At 37.3% G+C, this 14,633-nt stretch overlaps 1 protein-coding gene across 1 annotated transcript in view; it reads left to right on the top strand.

Moving 5' to 3' along the window:
* dtnbb (dystrobrevin, beta b) overlaps positions 1-14,633 on the top strand; it is a 70,803-nt gene that overhangs the window by 9,229 nt on the left and 46,941 nt on the right. Inside the window, exons 3-9 of the mRNA XM_067366746.1 lie at positions 1,273-1,340; positions 4,646-4,726; positions 4,844-5,057; positions 6,761-6,846; positions 7,786-7,940; positions 8,044-8,149; positions 8,290-8,456. Coding sequence (XP_067222847.1) covers positions 1,273-1,340; positions 4,646-4,726; positions 4,844-5,057; positions 6,761-6,846; positions 7,786-7,940; positions 8,044-8,149; positions 8,290-8,456 — 877 coding nt within the window. The remainder of the gene's footprint in view (positions 1-1,272; positions 1,341-4,645; positions 4,727-4,843; positions 5,058-6,760; positions 6,847-7,785; positions 7,941-8,043; positions 8,150-8,289; positions 8,457-14,633) is intronic.

The raw sequence follows: 14,633 nt of genomic DNA, 5'->3' as shown, positions 1-14,633 counted from the left end.
CAACATGCTAACGAAACATTTAGAAAGACAGTTTACAAATATCACTAAAAATATCATGTCAGTTATTATTGCTCCATCTGCCATTTTTCGCTGTTGTTCTTGCTTGCTTATCTAGTCTGATGATTCAGCTGTGCACAGATCCAGACGTTAATACTGGCTGCCCTTGTGTAATGCCTATATGCAAATATTGGGGTTGTACATATTAATGATCCCGACTGTTACGTAACAGTCGGTGTTATGTTGAGATTCACCTGTTCTTCTGACGTCTTTTAAACAAATGAGATTTACACAAGAAGGAGGAAGCAATGGAGTTTGAGACTCACTGTATGTCATTTCCATGTACTGAACTCTTGTTATTCAACTATGCCGAGGTAAATTACATTTTTAATTCTAGGGCACCTTTAAGTGGCAGCGTGGAGCGCGAGTAAATGCAATCATCTCTTTCTCTTTAAATACTAGTTACAGAATAAACATGACTGAACATCTGAAGGTATGTTAAAAGATACAGTACAACTTACTGAAACGTTTAATATCTTGTGTAATCGCTCAATCAGTGTTTTAACGGTGGAAAGACGCCAATAAAACAGCTTGTAAACACTCATGTAGCATTTACCTCAGATGAGTCCACAGCTTGTTAGTTTGCCAGAGAAATGAACTCTTTTGCACTATATTAGCCTATATATTTATTATATTTTACTTAACTTGTTAGTTATGTCTTGATTATTTAATGTACGTTTAAATCTATCATGAAAATGACAGCCACTGTGTAAAAATGATTACATTTGAACAACGAATTGAAGTGAAAACATAATTTTATAATTAGATTAAGAAGTTAATGCAAAAACTAACTTATGTGCAGTTTGCATACAATTTGTTATTTAAGTGTTAATTATTATAAAAATAGATAGCAATTGAATTTAAGCTAATAGTTTTGGCTCTGAACCTTTATTATTATAGTAATGTGCAAGTAAGAGCTCCCTATATGGTTTACAATATTAGCAGAGGTAATTTTTTTTTATCCTCAAGAAACGTTTAATTATAATTAAATTCATTTAAAGACAGAGACACATTTTGTTCAGTAAACTGTTTAATTAAAAAAAAAGCAATTTTGTTTAGTTTTCTCCCTGAACCGAACTGAACCGTGACTTCAAAACCGAGGTACGTAACAAACAGTTTACACCCCTGATAGATAGATGGATAGATAGTGAATTGTGTGTTCGTAATGAGACCGTGGTTAAACTGTGGTATTAAATGGACTTTTGTGTTGTGCAGAATGATTGAAGAGGGAAGTAAAAGCAGCAAGTCCATGGTGGAGAAGAGACAGCTCTTCATGGAGATGAGTGAGTTGCTTTCAGAGTTAACAACATTTCCTGCACAACACAACGCACTACACACACACACACACATAAACACAGAGGCCTTGTCGAATCCTATTCACTCTTCACTGCCACGGGGCAATAGACTGACACAATCTAGCGTCTCTGTTTGGAAGGCAAAACTGATTTTGAGAAAACACCAGAACCAGGTTGATGGACCAAGTGAAACTATGCAGTACAAATGTTACATAGCTGCTTTACTGTATATATTCACAAAATATGAGAGTATTTTTGTGAGTATCGTAGAATACACATTTCTGAAGGGCTAGTTCTCCCAAAAATAAAATTCTGGCATTTAGTGGAACCACACCGGAGTTGGTTTGAAAGCGGACCTGACTCCCATCTTTTCATGGGTGTTGGTCTGATTGTTCTGTGCGGACGAGTGTTCGGTTGTTGTGAACCGCACAAACAGAGCAAGCGCACCAGAGTTTGTTCTAATCAAACCAAACCTGCCAAGTGTGAATGCTCCCTTACTCACCCTCATTTAGTTTCAAAGCTGTATGACATTTTCTCTTCTGTGGAGCACAAAAGGTGGACCACTTTAATGAGAGTTTTAAGGTGCAGCCACATTTACAGTTTCTCTGTTTTTATGAACGAAACCTAGTCTTTTCAATAGAAATCTCTGAGACCAATAGTTTTAGGGCAAAAAAAGTTCTTCATGCAGATATTGCTCACACTCACTGACCAACAGAAAGCTATGAAAGCTTGTTTCTGCTATGAAATAAAAAATAAAAAAGGTAATTGCCACTATTTATCTCACAATTCTGACTTTTTTCTTGAATTAATGAGTTTATATCTCACAATTGAGAGTTATAAAGTCAGAATTGCATGATATAAAGTCAGAATTGTGAGTTGTAGTCAGAATCGTGGGATATAAACATGCAATTGTGTATTTTAATGTGCAATTGTGAGTGGGGAAAAGACTGACTGTCTCAGTTGCATGTTATAAAGTAAGAATTGCGAGATATAAACTCACAATTCTGAGAAAAAAAGTCCGAATTGTGAGATATAAACTCAGAATTTCTTAGAAAAAAATGTCAGAATTGAGTTTACATCTCGCAATTCTGACTTTATAACTAAGAAATTCTAAAAAAAAGTCAGAATTGTGAGATAAAAAGTCGCATTTACCTTATTTTATTTTTTTATTTAGTGGCGGAAACAAGCTTCCATAGAAAGCTGCTTGGTTTAAAAGTGTTTTTTGTGTCGCACATCGATACACTATTGACCACAGACAATAGATCTTTTTTTAAGTTATATTTTTTGGCCTTTTTTACGCCTTTACTGGATAGGACACTCAGTGTAGGGATGGGCGATCTTCCCAAAATCCACAATCTGAATCGTGATCTTCCCAATTTTGAGATGTACTATCGAGAATATCCGGACTGGAACAATCTAATTGCACAATTTAAAACACAGTATTGCATTAAACATCCAGTTTTCAAAATAGTCATTAAACTCTGAGTTAAACTTTAAAACACGGCATAATTCTCACTGCATGAATTAAATTTACATTGATTCTTATTAAAGCTACTAAAGTTATTCAGTCAAGAGCAGTGAGTGATTTTGCAGGTATTTGCATTAGGCTTTAAGGCCGAATGCATGGATCTAATATAATTATACGCATCCGATTTATTTCCCAGCTGTTTATTCACTTAAGCCATAACTGACTGTTATGTAAATCAGTGATTCCCACAGGTTTGAAATATACTTGCGATGGTAGCCGGGTGAAAAATCCTATTACCCACGGCACAAAAATGGTCTACTACACGTGACAAACAAATAATGTGTGATTTTTAAGAGTATTTGTATTTAATTGAAATTCATTTTAATTACATAGCATATTACATTTTATTACGTACTAATATTATGCATTATTTTGCATCATAAATTATGCAAAATTGCAGCATTTAAATGGTTCTCCTTTTCCTATGTTCTCCTTGCTGTCATATAGTGTCTCTCTCAGTGAATGGGACACAGATTTTACTAGTAAAATTTATAAAATGAATAATATATGTGTCAAATAATGTTCTTAGTCTTTTCTTCCTATGGGGGAGACTACAATAATTTACTATGAATTAAATGGAAATCAAATTAAATACAATTTATTGTGTAACCAAAATACCAATAATGCCCAAAAGAAAAAGAAAAAACTTAGCGTATGACTTTTAATTATAAACAAGTCCGAAATACACAGGTACTCTTATTTTGAAATATCTGTACTTTTGTAGGCTGATCCTTCAGATTCTTACAATCGTCTAAAACATTTTATATAAAGGCCATAAAGTAGACTTTGTAATAATTCATCAACTTGAGTTCATTAGCAATCGCTTGGCATAAATCTGCGCTTTTCATTGATTGAGAATCACTTTGAAGCAGTCTGAAGCGCTGTTACGCGAGCTTGTAGAACGCGCAACAGCGCCCCTTGTAACTTGTGTGGGAATGTCAGCGGGAGTAAACAGTTCTGACGCACACGTAACGAGCAGGTGTGAAACGACTAGTTTATCGATCGCGGATATAAAAGTATAAGAGGAAAAAAATAATAAAAGCAAAGCGGCCGTTATTATACGTGGGCGGCCTGCCCAAGTAAAGTCTATGTGTGGGAAGCACTGTAAATACTTGCCAAGATTTGACTTATTTTTGTGTGTATTTGACCGTTTAGGTGTGCGGCTGAAACCTCAAGTATACTTTGCTCATCCATGTTATGTGTGTGGGGATCAGTATCTTTCGCAGTTTAATGCGCATGTCCTGCATGTTACGCTACATGATTCAACTGATTTGGATGTTAAGTTTAGGCTTTTAAGGAGGAGCGAAAGCACAGCGCTTAAAGGAAAGGAACGGCATGTGGCACAATTATCATTTTATGTTGATAGTAGGCAGACATTGCTGTATTTTAAAATTATGAAGACATAAAAGATCACAATTTTCAGTTCGCTTGAAAATTAGATTGTGGACGTTTTCAAGAGACCAGACAGGAAAGCACAGGATGGAGAGTGGGGTCGGGATTGGCAAAGGACGTCGGAATTGAATGTGGAAGCGCTGCCCACAAGGCTATCGGTACCCTTTTTTTTTGCCAAAAATTGACTAATGTGACTTTTTTTTTAGAGCTTGACAGCCTGGATCCCTGTTCACTTTATTTATTTTTGTGTTCCATGAAAGAAAGAAAGTCATGCGGTATGGAAAAACATGAGTAAATAATGTCAGAATTTTAATTTTGAGGCGAACAAGGGACTTCTGAAGGTGATAATACTGATGCATGTCATTTTCACCAGGGGCACAAAACTTTGATGTTATTCGCCTCTCAACATACAGGACGGCGTGTAAGCTGCGATTTGTTCAAAAACGATGCAACCGTAAGTCCTGTTTTCATGCTTTTACCTTGAAATGCCATTTTGTGTATTTTTGTGATGTATGAAGTCACTTTGGTTATATATAATTTACATTTATTTTGTATACTTTTCCTGTCGTAGTTCACCTGGTGGACGTGTGGAACATGATCGAAGCTTTCCGTGACAATGGCTTGAGCACGTTAGACCACAACGCAGAGATTAATGTGTCACGCTTGGAGACCATTTTGTCCTCCATCTTCTACCAGCTCAACAAGCGGTTGCCCACCACCCACCAGATAAACGTGGAGCAGTCCATCGGCCTGCTGCTGAACTTTATTGTGGCCACTTATGACAGGTGTGTTCTTAGCGAGGGAGATTTGTTTTTCTCTCAGGGGGTCCCTTGTGGCAGTATGTCCCTGCAAACCTGATGGACTATGAGTCATATGCATCGTGACAAGAGTGAGTGTTTGGAAGGCATATGCTCTGTTCCAAAACATAGTGAGCTGTCTACGGAGGCAGTATTTTATGGCATCGGTTACACACTTCCGGGGTGAAGGCTGTTCCAAAAGGTAGACGACTTAATTTTGTTGCTCACTATGATACTGCACCTCATTTTGGCCAGATTTAAAAGGTCCGGTCACATTTAATTTCTTTGTTCAGTGTCACAGATGAAATTCAGTTTCAATAGGAATTAATTCGATCTGGATTTCAGCACACAGATATTGGAATCATTTTAGTTAAATCGTGGCCCGATTGTAATAATTCATTCCTTAATTTTAGTTAAAGTCCCCCTGTGGTATAAATGTTGTTTATATGTCTATGTGACAAACCATGTGCAAATTCATCAGTCAACACTGATCCACTTTCAGCAGCATTTCTAAGAAATCTCTTACTGCACCTTTAAATTGTAGATCCGACTAAAATGAGGAAACCAATTAATAAATTGTGGAATTCTTAATCTATGACCAAAATATCTTATTTTTGTCCACTAACAAATAAAAATAAAACAATAAAATCTAAAATCAATCATTTTAAATGGTGCAAGTTAATTTAGGCTTCACAGCATTATAATGTACAAATGAAAAAAATGATAATTGCATAATAATTTTCACATTTGTAAGATTACATTTAACAGTGTTATTAAATTATTAATGTTTTTAAAGAATAACTTTAAGTGGTGGATGACTGTTATGATGACAGCAAAGGTACTTTTTAATGTAACAATAAGGGAAATGAGCATGCACAAGTAAATATCAAATATCAGCCGATATTGCAAAATTAAAAAAATAAATAAATAAAATAAGCTGAAAACTGATATGGTGCCGTTATATTGTGAATCATTAATAAGTACTGATTTGCTCAAAAGCAATCTCAGTCAGGGTCAACAGCATTACATTTTAAATAAAATGTTACATTTACATACCTAACATCTAATAAAAGTAAAAAAACAGTGACAAAAGAGTAAATAAAAAAATAAAAAATCATGGACTCAAAGGAATTGGTGAGTCGTTTTTGAACCAGTTCATTTACATGAATCATTTAAATGAACCAATTCAATGAAATGAATCAGACTTTCCAACACTACAAATGAGCTAGAGGACATTTTAACTTGTTTGGTGGTTGTAGAGCTGTCTGCACATTGTGACAAAAAGGGCGATGTAGATTTTTTGTCATGCTACACTTCCACCTGTTGGAAAAAGTAGCTAACAACTGAAAAAGCTTCACTGTAAACAAAAACAGCTGAACTGCTGCAAAACTAAAGAAAAATGTAGTTAAGTTTGTAACATTGCTACTTTCAGTTTGGTTACTTACTTCCCAACACTGGACTTACCAGAATTCCCCAAAATCAGAGAAAAGGTGTTTGGCTGTGGGGTTGTGGGCCTGCTCAAATATTACTTTTAACATCAAACATGTTCTGTTTGCACACATTTTTGCAAAAGATTGGATATAAAGAGTATGACGATTGCTGTAGTCTAAACATTGACTGGAATTTAAAGAACTCAATGGTTTTGAATTGTTATACCAGAACGTCTTCTGATAATGTGTATTATGTTTCAGCGAAGGCCATGGGAAACTCACAGTGTTTGCTATGAAGGCAATGCTAGCTACTATGTGTGGCGGTAAAATACTGGACAAATTACGTTGTGAGTATCATGCCTTTTATACAGCTATTCAACAGTAATTTTACAAAGACACTATGGATTTTTTCTGGAGCTCATCTGCTGTACAATGCTAAACTGTTATTGATTAGTATTGAATGTATTTAAGTAGTCATTTTGTACTAAACTTTTGCTAAACTGCTGCACATCTTTCTCAGTATTACTCCATTTTTAAAGACTGTAAGCTCATAAAATGTTATTTGATATGAAATAGGTCTATTTTGGAGGCGTATACACAAACTTTTAATTAAAAATAATACACAAGGGCTTTTATGCAAGATGCTTCACTGAGAGTTTGGCTCCCCCTTCTGTACATAATGTGTTACATTCCTAAAAGAATTTAAAGGGATAGTTCACCCAAAAATGTAAATTCTGTCATCATTTATTCACCCTCAAGTTGTTTGTTTCTTTTTTCTGTTGAACACAAAAGAAGGTATTTTGAAGAATGTGGGAAACCAAACAGTTGTTCAGTTCGTAGTATGGGAGAACTGTTTGGTTACAGACATTCTTCAAAATTCCTTCTTTTGTGTTCAACACAAAACTCAAACAACTTGAGGGTGAATAAATGATGACAGAATTTACATTTTTGGGTGAACTATCCCTTTAAATGTTCGCTGAATACTCATTAAAGTTATTAAAAGGCATCTTATCTCTAATCTAAAGTAAAAAAAGATGATTTTTTTTCATCCCACAAGTTATTTTAGCTGTATATGCAGTTTTGTTGAGAATGGTGTGCATCGGCTGATGAAATTACACCAGTTCAAAAGTGCTGTTTCATCATATTATCTTTAGTGTGGGATTTTTTTTAGTGTGAAATAATAATGCATTTTCCCTTTCACAGATTTCATTCATTTTTTTGAATGGTTATAAATATTAATCTACAACATAGCATAACTATAAAAAATTCACTTCTTTCTCTTTCAGATATATTTTCCCAAATATCAGACTCCAATGGGGTGATGGTCTATGCCAAATTTGACCAGTTCCTGAGGGAAGTGCTGAAGCTCCCGACGGCAGTGTTCGAGGGGCCTTCGTTTGGCTACACCGAGCACTCTGTGAGAACATGCTTCCCTCAGCAGGTGAGTACACTAATCTGCTTCAAATAACAGCTAGAATCCCTTTAAAACCTGTCTGGAAGTCTTAGATGTTTTCACTGAGAGTGTCTTATCTGTGCTTCGCCAGAAGAAGATCTTGCTGAATACGTTTTTGGATGTATTGATGGCAGATCCACCCCCGCAGTACCTCGTATGGCTACCTCTCATGCACCGACTCGCTAATGTAGAGAATGGTACGTGCTGCGACTGGATTGTATGTGGGTTTTTAATGACTTATTTCCCATCGCCCACTACGTCTGGACTCCTTACTCATAAATTATGGCTAAAACAAGGTTTGCGAATGCCTGAAAGCCTTTGTGCTGCCGTCCCACAGTCTTCCATCCAGTGGAATGTTCGTACTGCCGGAGTGAGAGCATGATGGGTTTCCGGTATCGCTGCCAGCAGTGCCATGGCTACCAGCTTTGTCAGAGCTGCTTCTGGCGCGGTCATGCCAGCGGTCCCCATAGCAACCAGCACCAGATGAAGGAGCACTCCTCATGGGTACGTACCATCACTTTCGAGGGTTAGTTCACCTAAACATGGAAATTCAGCCATCGTTACTCAACCTCGTGTCATTCCAAACCTGTATAATTTTCTTTCTACCATGAAACACACAAAAAAAGAGATGTTATGCAGAATAACCAAGCTTATAATGAAAGTGGTTGGTGATTTATATTGCTTTAAAGTTACAATAAACATTCCATGAATGGTACGTAATTATAATACTCTATATTCAAAGTGTGAAGTGGATTTGCTAGAAGAATAGCCCAAAATTGAAGCCATTAATCACAGAAGCTCTCAATTATGGTTCAACATTATGGAAGCTTGTTTCTGCCACGAAATTAAAAAATAAAAAAGCTAAATGCGACTTTTTATCTCCCAATTTTTATTCTTTTATCTCACACAACTTTTTTCTTGCAATTGCGAGTTTATTTCTAACAATTCTGACTTTTTTTGTGAGATATATATAGTCAGAGTTGCATGTCAAAGTCAGAATTGCAAGATATTAAGTCAGAATTGTGTGATATAAATTCAGAATTGTGAGATAAAAAGTCAGAATTGTGTGATATGAATTCAGAATTGAGTAATATAAATTCAGAATTGCGAGTTATAAAGTCAGAATTGCGTGATATAAAGTCAGAATTGTGTGATATAAAGTCAGAATTGTGTGATATAAATTCAGAATTGCGTGATATAAAGTCAGAATTGCGAGATATAAAGTCAGAATTGAGTGATATAAATTCAGAATTGCGAGATATAAAGTCAGAATTGAGTGATATAAATTTAGAATTGCGTGATATAAAGTCAGAATTGCGTGATATAAAGTCAGAATTGCGAGATATAAAGTCAGAATTGAGTGATATAAATTTAGAATTGCGTGATATAAAGTCAGAATTGCGTGATATAAAGTCAGAATTGCGAGGTATAAAGTCAGAATTGCGTGATATAAAGTCAGAATTGCGAGGTATAAAGTCAGAATTGCGTGATATGAATTCAGAATTTTGTGATATAAAGTCAGAATTGCGAGATATAAAGTCAGAATTGCGAGTTATAAAGTCAGAATTGTGAGATATAAAGACAGAATTGCGAGATATAAAGTCAGAATTGAGTGATATGAATTCAGAATTGCGTGATATAAAGTCAGAATTGCGAGATATAAAGTCAGAATTGCGAGATATAAAGACAGAATTGCGAGGTATAAAGTCAGAATTGCGTGATATGAATTCAGAATTTTGTGATATAAAGTCAGAATTGCGAGATATAAAGTCAGAATTGCGAGATATAAAGTCAGAATTGCGAGATATAAAGTCAGAATTGCAAGATATAAAGTCAGAATTGCAAGATATAAAGTCAGAATTGCGAGATATAAAGTCAGAATTGCAAGATATAAAGTCAGAATTGCGAGATATAAAGTCAGAATTGCGAGATATAAAGTCAGAATTGAGTGATATAAATTTAGAATTGCGTGATATAAAGTCAGAATTGCGTGATATAAAGTCAGAATTGCGTGATATAAAGTCAGAATTGCGAGGTATAAAGTCAGAATTGCGTGATATAAAGTCAGAATTGTGAGATATAAAGACAGAATTGCGAGATATAAAGTCAGAATTGAGTGATATGAATTCAGAATTTTGTGATATAAAGTCAGAATTGCGAGATATAAAGTCAGAATTGCGAGTTATAAAGTCAGAATTGTGAGATATAAAGACAGAATTGCGAGATATAAAGTCAGAATTGAGTGATATGAATTCAGAATTTTGTGATATAAAGTCAGAATTGCGAGATATAAAGTCAGAATTGCGTGATATAAAGTCAGAATTGCAAGATATAAAGTCAGAATTGCGAGATATAAAGTCAGAATTGCGAGATATAAAGTCAGAATTGCGAGATATAAAGTCAGAATTGCGAGATATGAATTCAGAATTGCGATATATTAATTCAGAATTGCGAGATATTAATTCAGAATTGCGAGATATTAATTCAGAATTGCGAGATATTAATTCAGAATTGTGTGATATAAAGTCAGAATTGCGAGATATAAAGTCAGAATTGCGAGATATGAATTCAGAATTGCGATATATTAATTCAGAATTGCGAGATATTAATTCAGAATTGCGAGATATTAATTCAGAATTGCGAGATATTAATTCAGAATTGTGTGATATAAAGTCAGAATTGCGAGATATAAAGTCAGAATTGCGAGATATGAATTCAGAATTGTGATATATTAATTCAGAATTGCGAGATATTAATTCAGAATTGCGAGATATTAATTCAGAATTGCGTGATATAAAGTCAGAATTGTGTGATATAAAGTCAGAATTGTGTGATATAAAGTCAGAATTGTGTGATATAAAGTCAGAATTGCGTGATATAAAGTCAGAATTGCGAGATATAAAGTCAGAATTGCGTGATATAAATTCAGAATTGCGAGATATAAAGTCAGAATTGAGTGATATAAATTCAGAATTGCGAGATATAAAGTCAGAATTGAGTGATATAAATTCAGAATTGCGAGATATAAAGTCAGAATTGAGAGATATAAAGTCAGAATTGCGTGATATAAATTCAGAATTGTGAGATATAAAGTCAGAATTGCGTGATATAAATTCAGAATTGTGAGATATAAAGTCAGAATTGCGTGATATAAATTCAGAATTGCGAGATATAAAGTCAGAATTGCGAGATATAAAGTCAGAATTGAGTGATATAAATTCAGAATTGCGAGATATTAATTCAGAATTGCGAGATATGAATTCAGAATTGCGATATATTAATTCAGAATTGCGAGATATTAATTCAGAATTGCGAGATATTAATTCAGAATTGCGAGATATTAATTCAGAATTGTGTGATATAAAGTCAGAATTGCGAGATATAAAGTCAGAATTGCGAGATATGAATTCAGAATTGCGATATATTAATTCAGAATTGCGAGATATTAATTCAGAATTGCGAGATATTAATTCAGAATTGTGTGATATAAAGTCAGAATTGCGAGATATAAAGTCAGAATTGCGAGATATGAATTCAGAATTGCGATATATTAATTCAGAATTGCGAGATATTAATTCAGAATTGCGAGATATTAATTCAGAATTGCGAGATATTAATTCAGAATTGCGAGATATTAATTCAGAATTGTGTGATATAAAGTCAGAATTGCGAGATATAAAGTCAGAATTGAGTGATATTAATTCAGAATTGCGAGATATAAAGTCAGAATTGCGAGATATAAAGTCAGAATTGTGTGATATAAATTCAGAATTGCGAGATATTAATTCAGAATTGTGTGATATAAAGTCAGAATTGCGAGATATTAATTCAGAATTGCGAGATATAAAGTCAGAATTGAGTGATATAAATTCAGAATTGCGAGATATTAATTCAGAATTGTGTGATATAAAGTCAGAATTGCGAGATATTAATTCAGAATTGTGAGATATAAAGCCAGAATTGGCCAGGAAAGATGGAAGGTTTGACTTTTTATTGAAGAAAGAAAATAATACAGGTTTGGAATGATATTGGGGTAAATAAATTGTTAATAAATGAAATGTTCTATTCCTGTAGTTTAATGTTTATACAACCATTCATAAGATTGGGATTAGTAAGACTTTTTTTGTAAATGTTTTTGAAATAGTGTCTTAGGCTGCTTCCAAAATTGCGTACTTCCGTACTATATAGTTGGGGAAAAACAGTATATGACAAAAGAAGAATATCCGAATTCACAGTACTCATATGTACGCAAAAAAAAGTACCCGGATGACCTACTACTTCCGCTGAGATTCTGAAGTGTGCATACGATCAACACTTTAATATCCCATGAGGCCACTGGAGAGGATTTGTGAATGGCAGTGAAGCGACACAACTGTAGGTCACATGATAATGACAACATGGTGGATGTAGTATGTCTGGATTACATTCATATTACAGACATTCATACTATATAAAACACACTTTTTTAGTTGTCATGAAGTAATTACTTATGCGATTTTGGACGCAGCATTAGTCTCACCAAGCTTACATTTATACGATTAAACATACAGTAAAAACAGTACAATTTAAAAGAACTGTTTTCTGTCTAAATATATTATTTATTCCTGTGATCAAAGCTGAATTTTCAGCATCATTACTCCAGTCTTCAGTGTCACATGATCCTTCAGAAATCATTCTAATATGTTGATTTGCTGCTCAAGAAACATTTATGATTATTATTAATGTTGAAAACAGTTGTTCTGCTTAATATTTTTGTGGATACAATGATACATTTATTTTCAGGATCCTTTGATGAATAGAAAGTTCAAAAGAACATTATTTATTTGAAATATAAATCTTTTGTAACATTATAAATGTCCTTCCCTTTCAGTCGGTCACGTTGGACGTACGTCAGTAGTGACCGACGAATTGGGATATCGCTTAGAGAGCCCTATCATCTTCGTGTAAACTAAAACAAGCCAATGGAATTGGCGTGCGATATTTGCATAATGCGCACCGCCCCCGTCAGGTGTATATAAATAGGAAGCAGATGCAATCGCACTCTGTCTTTCGCTTCGGAGCCATTCACTGGTGTCCTGTTTTAGAAGACTCCTTTCTTCGTTTGTTTTATTCTAAAACATTGCCTCAGAAGAGGATTTACAGCGAGCTTTCAGTGCTGGTGAAAGGGCACGTTCAGCGAGGTCGCGAGTCTCCGAGGAGCTGAGCTATAAGCTCGAAAACTGCTGTTTTCACAGCAACACAAAGAGTGTGTGCGTGTGTAGCGATTTGGGCCGGTTCCTCGGTGTGTCAGGGAGTGGTGTACCTGACACATCGCGTCGCTCCCTGGGTGCTTCAGCACGAGTGAGTTGACTTCCCCTTCTAAAAGAGCTTTACAGACGAACCCTGACAGTATGTCATTTCGTCTGTGCGTTAATGGGTGCGGTCGTTCCCTGGTCCCTGCTGATGGACACAATCGTTGCATCTCGTGTTTGGGCATTCTGCACGCTGAAGCAGCTTTTGTGGATGGTTCATGTTCCCATTGCGGGAACATGACTATCGCGATGCTGAGGTCGAGACTCTCCTTCCTGAAGTCTCAGGAAGCGGGGGTCCCCTCTCCTATGCCGCGTACGACCGTTTTTTCCGGCCCCGGGAACCGGAATGACGGTACGGCGCTGTATGGGAAGGGTGACCTGAGGATTACGGTCAGGGGGCTTCCCCGCCGAGCGGAAACGCTCCTCGGGCCCCTGCCGCCTCATCAGCACCGCAACCCATCGTGCCACCGTTGGTTTCCGCTGGGCCCTCTACGGACTGTCCAGCCGTTACCTTTGGTGTGCCGGCGGCGGATCGGATGTCGATCGCTGCATCGGAAGGTGAGCCTGAGTCCTCGGGGAGGATTCGGACGCGCTGCCGCCCGGGACGGTAGCGTTGCCCGAGTCGGATCCCGAGCTCACGGCTGTGCTCTCCCGGGCCGCCTTGTGCGTCGGGCTCGAGTGGAACCCTCCACCCTGTCCCGGCCCATCTCGGTTGGACGATTGGTACTTGGGGGGTCGCGCTGGTCAAATCCAGCGTCCCGCCCCAATGCCTTTCTTCCCGGAGGTACACGATGAGGTGACCAGGTCTTGGCAAGCTCCGCATGGGGCTCGTACGGGGCCTGGTCCCTTGTCCGCCTTCACCTCCCTGGACGGCGGGCTAGCCAGGGGGTACACGAGGATCCCGCCAGTCGAGCGGTCTGTTGCGACGCAGTTGTGTCCAACGGCCGCTGGCTGGCGCGGTGAGCCGCGTCTCCCGTCCCAGGCCTGTGAATTCTCAGCCGGTCTGACTGAGAAAGCTTACAGTGCCTGTGGGCAGGCTGCCTCTGCCCTGCACGCGATGGCCCTTTTGCTGGTCTATCAGGCAAAAGCGCTGTCGCAGATGCCCCAGGAAGGTCCTGACCAACAGCTGCTTGGGGAGCTGCGCGCGTCACTGACCTTGCCCTCCGGGCAACGAAGGTGACAGCGCGTTCTGTTGGCCAGGCGATGTCTACTCTGGTAGCCCAGCAACGCCACCTCTGGCTGACCTTGGCAGACATGAGGGAGACCGACAAACGTCGGTTCCTGGATTCCCCCGTGTCTCCGGTCGGCCTTTTCGGCGACGCGGTGGAGAGCTGTGCCCAACAGTTCTCCGCTGCACAGAAGCAGGTTGAGGCTATCAGACATGTCATGC

Source organism: Chanodichthys erythropterus, chromosome 18 (assembly GCF_024489055.1).
Source record: "Chanodichthys erythropterus isolate Z2021 chromosome 18, ASM2448905v1, whole genome shotgun sequence".
In the NCBI taxonomy this organism is placed as follows: Eukaryota; Metazoa; Chordata; class Actinopteri; order Cypriniformes; family Xenocyprididae; genus Chanodichthys; species Chanodichthys erythropterus.
Note: the sequence above shows the minus strand (reverse complement) of the source record. Positions and strands in the feature narration are given on the sequence as shown.